This window comes from Diaphorina citri, unplaced genomic scaffold, assembly GCF_000475195.1.
Source record: "Diaphorina citri unplaced genomic scaffold, Diaci psyllid genome assembly version 1.1 scaffold4445, whole genome shotgun sequence".
NCBI classification, from domain to species: Eukaryota; Metazoa; Arthropoda; class Insecta; order Hemiptera; family Psyllidae; genus Diaphorina; species Diaphorina citri.
Genome location: NW_007381844.1, coordinates 17,999 through 30,373, shown reverse-complemented (window position 1 = coordinate 30,373; position 12,375 = coordinate 17,999). Strand labels below are relative to the sequence as shown.

Here is a 12,375-nt window from a genome sequence, read left to right as displayed (position 1 = left end):
GTCCAACAATAGAACCAGAGCTAATTGAAACTTAAAAACGTGAAAAATGATCGACTACTGGTACAGTCACCCTAGATAGGTAAATACATACACAGATACTTGGTTAAAATATTCTACCCAAGACTTGATACATTTGATCTTTCGAGACGTTTTTTTTTTTTTCAACAAGTTTTCATTTATATTTGATCGACAAAAAACTCAGAACATACATTTTTCTTATAAATGGTATACCCATCCGTATAAGCGGAGCTTGTGCCACGGATGGGGATCGGAACTTTTCATTCCGATGAAATGAAAAGTTTATACCTATTCTGCTTTGTAAGCGCTAGGTCGCGGGTTCGATTCCCGGCAGGGGTGAATCATAAGCAGATAAGGTTCTTTTTCGGAACGGTGGGCTTTCTCCTATATCGCGTGTTTGGTATCATGAAAGGTGACAATCTGGGCAAGTGTGTAGGTACCTCTACCTACCTAGGTATGTACCTACATAATATTAGGTATGTACGACTATGTAGCTAGTTAGGTCTATTAGGTAACCTACTACAGACTTTTATTGTTGAATAATGTAGAAGAAGTGAATACGTATGTAGTTAGGTAGTAGGTACCTACCAACTTGGATACTCAGGTAGATTTATTGATCAAAAACTACCTACGTATGGGTAGGTAGGTACCTATTTTAGTTGATCAATGAATCATAATTTATTGACGATTTATTGACTTCACTCGTTCAGCAAGATGATTCAGACAATGAATAAATTGAAATTGAATTAACTGAGTAGGTAGGTAGGTAGTTACTAAATCAACGATTTTATTGATTTCACCTTTCAACTCACATCATTAAATTTCGTGTTATTTGTCGAGAGTCTTAACCTTTACCTTTCCAGGCGTCTGTTTCAGATCCAGAAAGAACTTCTTTATGTTCGCAAAACTCTTATAACTTATCAACAGTTTTAACGCAACTATAACCAAAGTACCTAGATGTAGATTGATAGGTACCTAAGTAGGTATACACCTAGGAAGAAAAATCTTTGGAAAAATGCATAGTTAGCGACTGTGAATTTAGTCAATGATTTATGAGATTTCAATACCTACCTATATTAATTTAACACAACGTGATTTTATAAATTACCTGCAGACACCGACTTAGGGTAGGGTAGGTACCTACAGAGAAAAGATGACAAAAATAAATTTATAAAACGCCTGGTATCAAATGTTGGAGTTATGCAATGTGCCAAGTATTACAGTTGTGGAAATCTCCGCTAGGCTCGCTCTAGTTTGTTTACAAAATTTAGAGCTTTTTTGAAGTTTTTGTCAAGTTTGTGATTTTGTGAAAAGAAAAAGAAGAAATTGAAAAATTTTGTAAAAGAAAATCTGGAAAAGCGAGAGCGTTTTTCATCAAATCCGCAGAGCTTCAATAATCTATTGAACATCAAAAGCTAGTTCGCAGTGTGCTCCCCGGAAAACTCTCAAGAAAACTACTCAACACAACTTTCGTACGTCACAAAACATACTCCTACCTAGTGATTAGTGAAGCAAACACTAATAAGAAGATTCCAAGTAAACCAGGCAAAGTTACATATTGTTAATAACAGATAATAAAATAAGTTGTTAATTTGTGACACAAAGCATCCACAGTAGATACATTTGGCGTTGTGAAAGTAATGGCAAGTGTAGAAAGCTCCAACAACTTCCATACTTCTGTAACTCATAGGATTGACCCATAGAACAACAGACACAGTGCTTAACACTGAACAAGCAGAAAATTACAATACTTGAGGCAGTAACTAGCAGAAATATACATCCAGCAAGATGACATACATGGAATTCTTGGGCTGCACCATGACAGCATTTGGCCCTGTCATAGCTATGTTCCTGACAACCATTATGCAAGATCCGGTCAAAGTAATTATCTTAGTAGCAAGTGCCTTTGCCTGGCTCCTATCCCTCCTGCTATCTTCCATTGTGTGGTTTGTCATACGCTACCAATGCAACATTATATTTGGTGTTGTTATATCCGTCCTGTGTCAAGAAGCATTCAGGTATATTTTGTATTTGATATTACAGAAATCTCGAGGTGGCTTACAGTATGTAAGTGATAGGAATACTATGGATAACACCTATGCTATGGCCTATGTATCTGGGCTTGGCTATGGTACTATCAGTGCAGCATTTTCATTGCTTAATGTTTTAGATCAAGTGTCAGGTCCAGGGACAATGGGCCTCAAAGGAGAGTCCCAGTACTTTGGTTTCACCACATCTATTTTTACTTGTTGTTTTTCTCTACTTCATGTATTCTGGTCTATTGTATTCTTCAGAGGTGTAGAAATCAAGAACAGAACTTTAGTAGCTAGTGTTGTGCTGTCACATATTTTCATTTCAAGCTACACATGGTACATGAATAGCTCAGGCCTATTTAGTGTTTTGTTCATTATTGTGTTTACTTTATTCACTGCAATGTTTGCCTATAAAGTTATTGGAGGATCAAAGAAAACTATGTGTAATGGGGAGAATCTCATCGCAGAAGCCAATTGAGTAAATTAATTTGTATCAGAGCTAGAGCCTTACTGTTAAACACTAATGAAACATAATAAGTAACTAATTTTGTGATCTCTAGGTGTATTGCATTTTCTTCTCTAAGTTTTACTATGATGATTTTGAGTCTCTTAATCAGTTAATATTATATGGTGAGGTAGTATTTCAAAGATAGTTTTAATGTATCCTACTCCAATTAAAATGGACTCAAGTGTTTGAAAACGTTAGAAATAAGTAGGTAGATACCTACATTATTATGTGGTCCATACCCCTTCCTAACTTCCTCCTTGCATTGTTTCTTGGTTTAGAATACTGATGGGTTTAGATTAGTAGACTAAGAAAAAGGTACTCTCCATCCCTATCCTTACCTGAGTTTGTTTTATAAATTGTATTGTAGTAAGTAGGTACCTACGTAATTCTATTAAGTTATTTGTTCAATAGAACAGAAACTTTTCAGGTGTAAACTGTTAGGAAGGTGTTCAATAACAAACCTCTTTTTTTAAAGTATACTTTATCCACCTGATAAGTCACTGTTTTACACTCACTGTGAATATAAACCATACTTTTTTGTGTAACCTTTCCGTTAATTTTATCATAATAAATTCCACTTTTATATTTACTATTTTATGTTATACCTACCATACCAGTGTCCATTTGTTTTCTCTAGTTTTTAGTATCTCTTCATAGTTCATTTTGATTGTAGTGAATGACTCCTGATTGAGATCTTACTATCCCTTCAGTGCACAGTTCATTATGAAAGTTCCCCCCCTTTGCTTTTTTCGTCAAGAACTTTGGTACTGTTTTCACACAATACTTCAAGGCACTTTTTTTTGTACCTACAATGTGAGGTCTTTAAAAACCTGAAAAGAATAGAAGATTACCTAAAGACCAGAGCATGTGAGAAATACAAAGAAGGAAGAAATATTACTTACCTACACCTTCAAACAAGGCCATGTCCAGGATTTTGTGGATGCCCCAAATTTTTGGAGTCTTGCCTACAGGAAAGGAGAAGAATGAGGGTGTGTTTAACTCCAAAAATTTGGGGCATCCACAAAATCCTGGACATGGCCCTGTTTGAATTGAAGGTGTGGGTAAGTAATTACTTAGGTGTGAATGATTGCCTTCAAAGATCTGGAAAGAATAGAAGATTACCTAAAGACCAGAGCATGTGAGAAATACATAGAAGGAAGAAATATTAATATATTTCTTCCTTCTATGTAATTCTCACATGCTCTGGTCTTTAGGTAATCTTCTATTCTTTCCAGATCTTTGAAGGCAATCATTCACACCTAAGTAATTACTTACCCACACCTTCAATTCAAACAGGGCCATGTCCAGGATTTTGTGGATGCCCCAAATTTTTGGAGTCTTGCCTACAGTCTACAGTAATCTTCTCCTTTACTGACAGTAAAGGAGAAGAACGGGGGGCGGCCCCCTCGCACCCCTCCCCTTAAATAAGGCCCTGCCTTCAAGGGCACAACGATCTTGTTTTTAAAACCTCTTATCTAGGTAGTAAAAAAAAAAACTCAACCTGAACTCAACTACTCAACTCTCACTTGGCTCCACTTTCAATCAACTCATTCAGTACACAACTATCCACTGCTTCCACACATCCTTGCATGTAAACAAGAAGAAAACACGAAATTTGAAAATTTCCATTTTTCCTGAGCCTGAGAGAAATTTCCTGCAAGGAAATTCAGATTTTCTTTTAAAATTCCTTTATTTCACCACTAAAAAGTTCAAACTACACAAATTTAAATAAGTTCACAGTTCAGACCTATTCAAGTGCTTGAGATAATGGTGAGCTGGTAATTCAAACATCTGTGACTGGTAAGTCCTGTGGAAGGATGGGCTTGTTATCTCATGATCTGGATCTGGGCCAAAGAAAACTTAGTTCTTAAGGTGGGGTCATTTAAGCTCTATTATAAGGATTAGTAGGTGTAGGATGGTTAAGGATATATTGATATAGGTTGGTACCCGATTAAGTACTGTAGGCAACTAGGTATAGAGGTCAAGGGAAGATGAGATGAAAATAAGGAGCTATAGTTAGCCTAATCTTGGTTATCTTAGTCCTCTGTTACCTACTTGACTCGGTTAATCCTGAGAACACAGTTTAGCTAATTAGTACCTACTTGCCTATATTCAGGTTGGAGCATGCTCAATGGTCATGTTATCATGAGATGGTAGACCCATAAATTGAAGAGACCCCTTTCCATCTCATTTCAGAGCCATAAATCAGCATGGAATCAGAAATAAAGAAAATGAGTGAAGCAAGGAAATCCCTCAAGCTACCAGTGTATGAAGGACTTCTAGCAGAGAAGACAGGTGTTGTCCTAGACATCGGGAGCAAGTACACCAAGTATGGTATCTTTGGATCATTCCAACCCAAAGGTTTCATTAAATCAAGAAGACAGGTGTTGTCCTAGACATTGGGAGCAAGTACACCAAGTATGGTATCTTTGGATCATTCCAACCCAAAGGTTTCATTAAATCTCAAGTGAAAGACCCCCACACAAATAAGCTACGTAATTTGTATGAATACAAAGATGCAGATGACCTGTATGGCTTATTGATTGAGTTTATACGGAAAATATTCTTCAAGTATTTTGTTACAAGTCCAAAAGACAAGAGAATAGTTGTTGTAGAATCTGTACTTACCCCAACAGTATGGAGGAATACACTGGCCAAGGTTCTGTTCAAACACTATGAAGTATTATCGTTGTTGTATGTACCATCACACTTGGTATCATTATGTACCCTAGGGGTCAACACAGGATTAGTTCTAGATATAGGATATTCGGAAGCCACTTTGTTACCTGTTTACGAGGGTGTTCCTGTGCTATGTGCATGGAAAGATCTATCTCTAGGAGGTCAGAGTGTTGAAGCTCACATTAGAAGTTTACTGATTGATGAAATCAAAGCCTTAGAGAATCCAGACCCTTACATCTATCTCTAGGAGGTCAGAGTGTTGAATCTCACATTAGAAGTTTACTGATTGATGAAATCAAAGCCTTAGAGAATCCAGACCCTTATATTGTTACAGTAGAAGATGTGGAAAACCTTTCCGATAGCATTATAGAAGACATTAAGGTGTGCTCTTGTTTTGTGACTACCATGGAGAGAAGTGCTGAAATAGCTGCCAAGAATCCAGATCACAAATATCCCAGTGGTTTTATGTATCCCCTGAAAAATGGAAAGAAAATCCCTGTGTCTGGACATATCCGAGAGACTGCCTTTGAAGTTTTGTTTGAATTAGACCTGGACATGTTAAACATTGCCACTATAATATTGGATTCCTTACTGAGTGTGGCATCATCAGATGGGCGAGAAGAGACACAATACTTCCCATTTAGGTGCTGGGTCAACACGAGAACACCAGAAAGTAACCCGTTGAAATACCGTGCCCCCACATCTCGCTATTGTATGAACTGACTTGGATTCAAACCACCAACTTCCACATCCGTAGTATATGCCCCATCTCATCACAGAGAGTTTTCAGTTAATCCAGACTTTAAGAAATACTGGTCTGTGTAAAGGGTGACGTCAAAGAAAACCCTTGACATTGTGACTCGTGTAATAAAACAATAATTGGAGGTAATTTATTTGAAAAATGAGAACAGAGCAGGTCAAATCGTATCGTCTACTCGTATCATCAATTTACATTGGTAATACCACCACTGGTCAATACTCGATGAAAGTAGCTACTCACTTGTCCTCACGGGGCTGAGTGCACCCCGAACTCCAAGCACAGAGCCGAAAAAAATTCGACCCCGCCGGTAATCGAACCCGGAACCTCCGGAGTGCAAGCCTAGTGTGATACCCAGTCGGCCACGGAGGCTACCAAGCAATATAATCACCCTACTTACTGATGTACACAGAATGTATGGCTGAACAATCCCGGATTCCAGTTCATATAGAAAACGTCGTAGAATCTCAATATGCTCTCGTAATCAATCCAGAAGATCCCATTGTCAAACATGGAGGCGCTGTTGGGGTCGAAATTGAGCGCCCTCTTCAGTTCGGGCGTCCAATGAAGCCGGTCTAGTTCGGAATAGTTGCCTCGCCATCGGACGTTTGACCAGGGATTCTTCAGCTGCAGAAGACGCAAACCCTGTGACCAAGAGACAGAAGACTCTTCATTTTTTTTTTTTATTTTATTTTTTTATTATTTTTTTTTACCAAGAGGTTTAATAGAGGGAACCAGGACAAGTTGTTCATAAAGAATTTCAAATTCCATGAGTTTCCTGCCAAAGAGAACTATGTTGCCTGGTTGGGTGGAGCAATATTTGCTGCTACAAGTTGTTCATAAAGAATTTCAAATTCCATGAGTTTCCTGCCAAAGAGAACTATGTTGCCTGGTTGGGTGGAGCAATATTTGCTGCCACCGAGTCTTATAACAAGAGAGCTATACAGAAAGATGTATACCTTAACAATAATGTTATTCCTGATTGGTGTAACCTTAGTGTCAATCTACCATCTGGATAACGGCATTAGCAAGTCTTATACACAAAAGCTATAAAAAACTTTTTGTTTTAATCCATATTGTATTCTAAAGTAACCATCACTCATTATATCTCCATTCACCAGTTTCCCACAGTATAAAATATTGTTTAATACACACATTAATAAAGAGGCACCCCCTTTTAATTATTTGGTGTTTTGTAGGGTACCTACCTACTTACATTGACTTTCCTCACATCAATCACAGCATACGCATGTGTCGACACGAGACCGGTTCTCTCTTCTTCATTCGGAGACAAATCCCCCGTTGCCACGGTAACCAAAACATCGCCCTTGTGCAGACGGGTAAACAAATTCTCGAACACGGAGTCTGCGTTAAAATCCTCGTCGTTTGGTCGGATTGCGAGACGCTCCGGTATCCAGCCCGTGAGAGCGTGAAGGTCTATGTTCTGAAACAGAAAGTCATCGGAATAGGAAAACACATGGGATGGACATGCTACGACACAGACCACATGCGTCTAACGTAGCAGTTGTTTCATTGCATTGCTACGAAATAAAAAAGGTGAAACACTTATTTAAAAAAAAAAACCCTTCCGCGGGTTTCATTCCCGTTCGGGGTGGGCTTTATCCTAAATAAAGTTCGTCCTCGGAACTTTCTCCTCTCTTCGATTTCGAAACGAAGTTAGGTTGTTTAGGAAAACAAGGAAGGGACTTGGACGGTAAAAAAAGACGGTTTTTCTTCGAGCGTGAAATTGTCCTAATTGTAAAAATTGATGCTCCACTAATTGTGAATGTAACGCTACAAAACACACAAAAGTCTTGTGGTCATGTTCCATTAAATCATCACTCAAAAGCCCAAACAAATACATACATTAGTGTTGCTGTAGTTAGGAATTATTCCTTATTTTGTAATCACCCACACAACTCACAGTCCTTTTATAATAGCGTTATTGTGAAACCTTAAAAAAATGTGTACTATACTCAATAAAATATATTAAAAAATATAAATCTGGTTTTTCTTTATTTCAGCTTGTAGCTTATAAACTGTAGGTGGACATCAGGAAATTAAATTAAATAATCAAACTGCTAAGTAAAGAGTTAAAGTTGCATTTTATTTAAAAATATTTATCTTTAAATGATTTCATATAAGTTGATAGTAAGATACATACTTGCAGTTTGACTACTATAAGATTAATGAAAGAACAGAAATATTGTGATACATATAAAATAATGAGTTGATAGGGTAGATAGTGGATAGTTGAGATGAAACAGTGATTAGGTGATTTGAGGTTCTAGTCAAACATACAACCAAGACATGAGCCTGTGTGACATAGTGATACAAATGTGGTTGGCCTATTCTAGAGATGGGTTCGATTCCCACGTAACATAAATTATACCAAACAGCGTTCAAGCCAAATTGATTTGCTAAATAAATTTTTATTATTAATATTTATTAGAGTGACTAAATAAATTAATTATAAGTAGTATTGCTTATTTATACTGGTCAAATAGGACTAAAGAATCCCTTACCCCAGCAGTAGGCTGCTACAATTATTGAGGTCAAATTCTCAAACAATACTGTGGGTAAAATTCTATGCCTCGGCTGGCATTGAACCCACGCCCACAAGATCTGGGGGTTCGAAATGGGATTTGAAGCTATGAGCTTTGGATGTCCAAAAGAGCAGCCCATTCGGCTATTCCCCTTAGAATTCGAGGTTGGTACAGGTGACAGTGTCACACTTGTCTCGGTTTTGGGCTATCTGATACGAGAGATGGTAATACTGCAGGAGCTTTTGAGTTCCAGAAAAAAAGGGCCTTCCTGTTGAGGTGAAAACGTGGATGGCATGATCTCGTACGTACCTGAGGGGAGATTATCCATTTCTACCGCGACAAATCCCGATCTGTAATGGCAAAAAAATAATAATAAAAAATAGGTTATTAGAAATAACTTGGTTTCTTGTCACTCGATTTCTTAGACATGGATTTAACGTCACTGTAAAAGCTAAAGTTTTTTGACAAACTAAATTCTCAAATAAATGAGGAGAGAGAAAGTCCCTCAAAACTCTCAAATAAATGAGGATAAAATTCCTTGCCTCGGCTGAGATCGAACCCATACCCTGAAACGAAGGGGCCCGTTCCCCCCCTCGGGCTTCAACTTTGATTATGATTCTTTACTAAGGTGGGGACTCCGAGCTTCCGGTACATCCCTCTTTGAAATCTTCCCCCCCCCCAAAAAATCCTGGATACGGCCCTGAATGGAACTATAAAAACAGGTATTTTCGTCTCGAAATCGAAGAGAGAAGGAAGACAAGACAGGAGAAAGCCAGCCGTTCCGAGAACGAACATCATCCAAAATCCGCCCCGGGACCTTTCTAGGTACTAGGTACCGACCTAAAGAAGTCGGTAAATCCGTACTTACATTTCCCTGTGTCTGGACACATCCGAGAGACTGCCTTTGAAGTTTTGTTTGAATTAGACCTGGACATGTTAAACATTGCCACTATAATATTAGATTCCCTACTGAGTGTGGCCTACTTACATTGACTTTCCTCACATCAATCACAGCATACGCATGTGTCGACACGAGACCGGTTCTCTCTTCTTCATTCGGAGACAAATCTCCCGTTGCCACGGTAACCAAAACATCGCCCTTGTGCAGGCGAGTAAACAAATTCTCGAACACGGAGTCTGCGTTAAAATCCTCGTCGTTAGGTCGGATTGCGAGCCGCTCCGGTATCCAGCCCGTGAGAGCGTGAAGGTCTATGTTCTGAAACAGAAAGTCATCGGAATAGAAAAAGCATCTGTACTGGTTCATACTGAAAATGTTCTTGTGCATTTGGTTCGCCAAGGTCATCACTGAATGTCAACAGGAGGTGAGTTCCCGCCTGAGACGCGAAATAATTTTCAGGATCAAACCAACCTCAGTGGTGCAGTTGTTAAGGCATTGGACTTTGGATCTGGAGGTTGGTGGTTCGAGTCCAAGAAGTCATAAAATTTATCTAGGTGTAATAATCGGAGAACGATATTTGTGGCAAGCATTTAAATATCCTTAACACAATTAAAAATTCACTTTTTTTAATTTTAAGGATCATTCCTACTATTGGTGTCAGGTCAAAAATTGCCATAAAAGATGGAGCCGGTTTTCGGAACGGGTGGCTTTCTCTTATTCTGTCTCCCTTCCCTCTTCGATTTCGGGACGATAAGACCTTGGCAGTTACAGATCAACGTATTGAACCCCCTTGAAAAAAAATCATAAATTAAAAAAAAAAAAAAAATTGAACCGTGTTACTTATTCATAATTCAATAAAACCAAAAAATGGTGAAATGGTGATTTAACAAATAACCTCATCATAACCTCTTGTTCATTTCAGGTACTGTACACGTCAAAGTTTGGCTACGAGCTGATGATTGAAGACAAAGTCCCTTCTCTGACCAATCAGGTGAGCTAGAAATTAATTTGAAAACCAAACCCGGAGGTTTTTTTCGAACTTCAATGACCATGATGAAACTCTATTTCGTGTTAATATAGGCCGGACGGCGCGACGCTTTGACGTACCGCTAATTCCACTTCCCGGCACGTTTCAACAATTTGTTCCCTTCCGTTTGCGTGTAGAACTGTCTTGGAAAAGAGAAGAACTCCATTTTGGGTATTTCGCCAACTTAAGGTCTGTTTTTCATTCCGACGTGGGTGCGATGCGAACCTGACGCGTGTTTTTCATTCCACTTCCCCTACTTTAGCGTCAACGCTGCGTCTTAAATCCCTGATGCGAGTCTCGAGTAGCTTCAGGTTCCGCCATATTGTAACTGTATTGAGGGAAATGAAAAAAATGTTTCGTAATTTCTCCACTAGATGTCGTCATGTTTGTTGAATTTCCACTTTTTACCCCCACTCCTGACGCAGAGTGAATAAGGAATGAAAAACAGACCTTTAAAAGCCAGAAACTAATTTTCCCAGTAAGATTTTACTGCTTTGTTTTAGTTTCTACACAGAAGTTGTCTCATTTTGCGTTGCTTGCAATATTTTGTTACTTTCAGCCTTATTGTTATTTTCCTCCTAATGACGAATTACACAAGTTCCGCCGGTATTAAACCCCGCACACCATTCCTGTATAAAGTGATTCACTTGCTAACTTCTTGTATAAGAGCTACCTGTATCTGTTTCTCACCTTGTATTGTATCCTTGCTATCTTCACATCGCACTGGCGTCCGTCCAGTCAACAAATGCCTATGGTTTCTCCTAGGACTTCTCGTGAGTGCAGTCATCTATCAACTCTTCCTGATAGACATGGGGTTAGGCATACGTAAGACTTACGCCGCGGCGCTATTCATCACAATATGTGTGTGTCTAGGCGTGGTTGTATCGAGACAAATCCGCGCCATTACACTTCTTACGCTGAGTAACTTCCTGGGTAAGTCTGGCCAGAGTGCTCTGAAGGCTCTCATGTTATCATTGGTCGTGGCCGGGCCTATACAGAACCTAGCGGATAATGGACAGGAAGTAGTGCGTGTGTTTGCGTGTACGACAGCACTCACATACAATATGACCAAGACACGCTATGAGCTCATGTTCAAACCATTCTCTGATGCATTGTTCGGAATGAGAGCGGATACAGGAGATCTGAAGGAGTCCCTCAACTCTGTACGTGGGGTTGTAGAACCCATACGCAAAGAACTGCAAGATGAAGGAGAGACTAAATATTTGAAGGAACCAAACGATTACCTGGATGAATTGGAAAGACTTAGACAACAGAAACCTGACTCGAGTCCACAGGATATGACATCACAGGAGACAGCAGATCAAGTAGAGCTCAAGTATACACACAAGTTAGAGTACAGGTGTGAGGGTATGATCACCCGGGCAGGTATGAAATGTAGAGATACATTCGCCAAGTTGTATGCGTCGTGTATGGATAAACTCCACTGGTCTGTTAACTGGGCGCTATGCTGGCCGATGAAGTTGACATTCGTGTGTAACTTTGCCTCCACGTTTGGTGATACTTGTCAGCCAGGAGAGAAGCTCACAGTTAAAAGGACTTTATCAGGCATTACCATCTGTAACAGCTTGAGTTATAATCACTCTTATATAGCGACATGAGAAGTCGGAAGGTAATTCTGAGCCTACTTTTCTTTCTTTCGGTCTTAGGTGACCTGTTGGTAGGTGTTTTGTTTTAGTGTTTCAGAAAGGAAGAGACACTTGACTCGGTACTCAAGTGTCTACACAAGTTTACACAATGCCTAGTGGAATAAACCCATGAAATTCCTTTGAATGTGGACACATGACGTAACGCTATGTAGAAACTTTGAGTAGAGGAGTAAACTAAGAATCACAGTAAAAGTCCCTATCCTGTCGGAACCAGGTATGGACCTCCATATACAAAACGCGAC

The 12,375-nt window shown here is 39.1% G+C and overlaps 1 protein-coding gene across 4 annotated transcripts in view; it reads left to right on the top strand.

The window, feature by feature from the left end:
- Nucleotides 1–4,166: 4,166 nt before the first annotated feature.
- The window catches only part of LOC103521051 (actin-related protein 10-like), a 12,627-nt gene continuing 4,418 nt past the window's right edge, over nt 4,167–12,375 (top strand). Inside the window, exons 1-5 of one of the 4 annotated variants that reach the window (XM_017448694.2) lie at nt 4,167–4,359; nt 4,756–4,920; nt 5,010–5,399; nt 5,489–5,746; nt 9,428–9,522. In XM_017448694.2, coding sequence (XP_017304183.1) covers nt 4,770–4,920; nt 5,010–5,399; nt 5,489–5,746; nt 9,428–9,522 — 894 coding nt within the window. In that variant the 5' untranslated portion in view covers nt 4,167–4,359; nt 4,756–4,769. The other 3 variants (XM_008486154.3, XM_017448693.2, XM_026831906.1) reach the window with 3 other exon arrangements.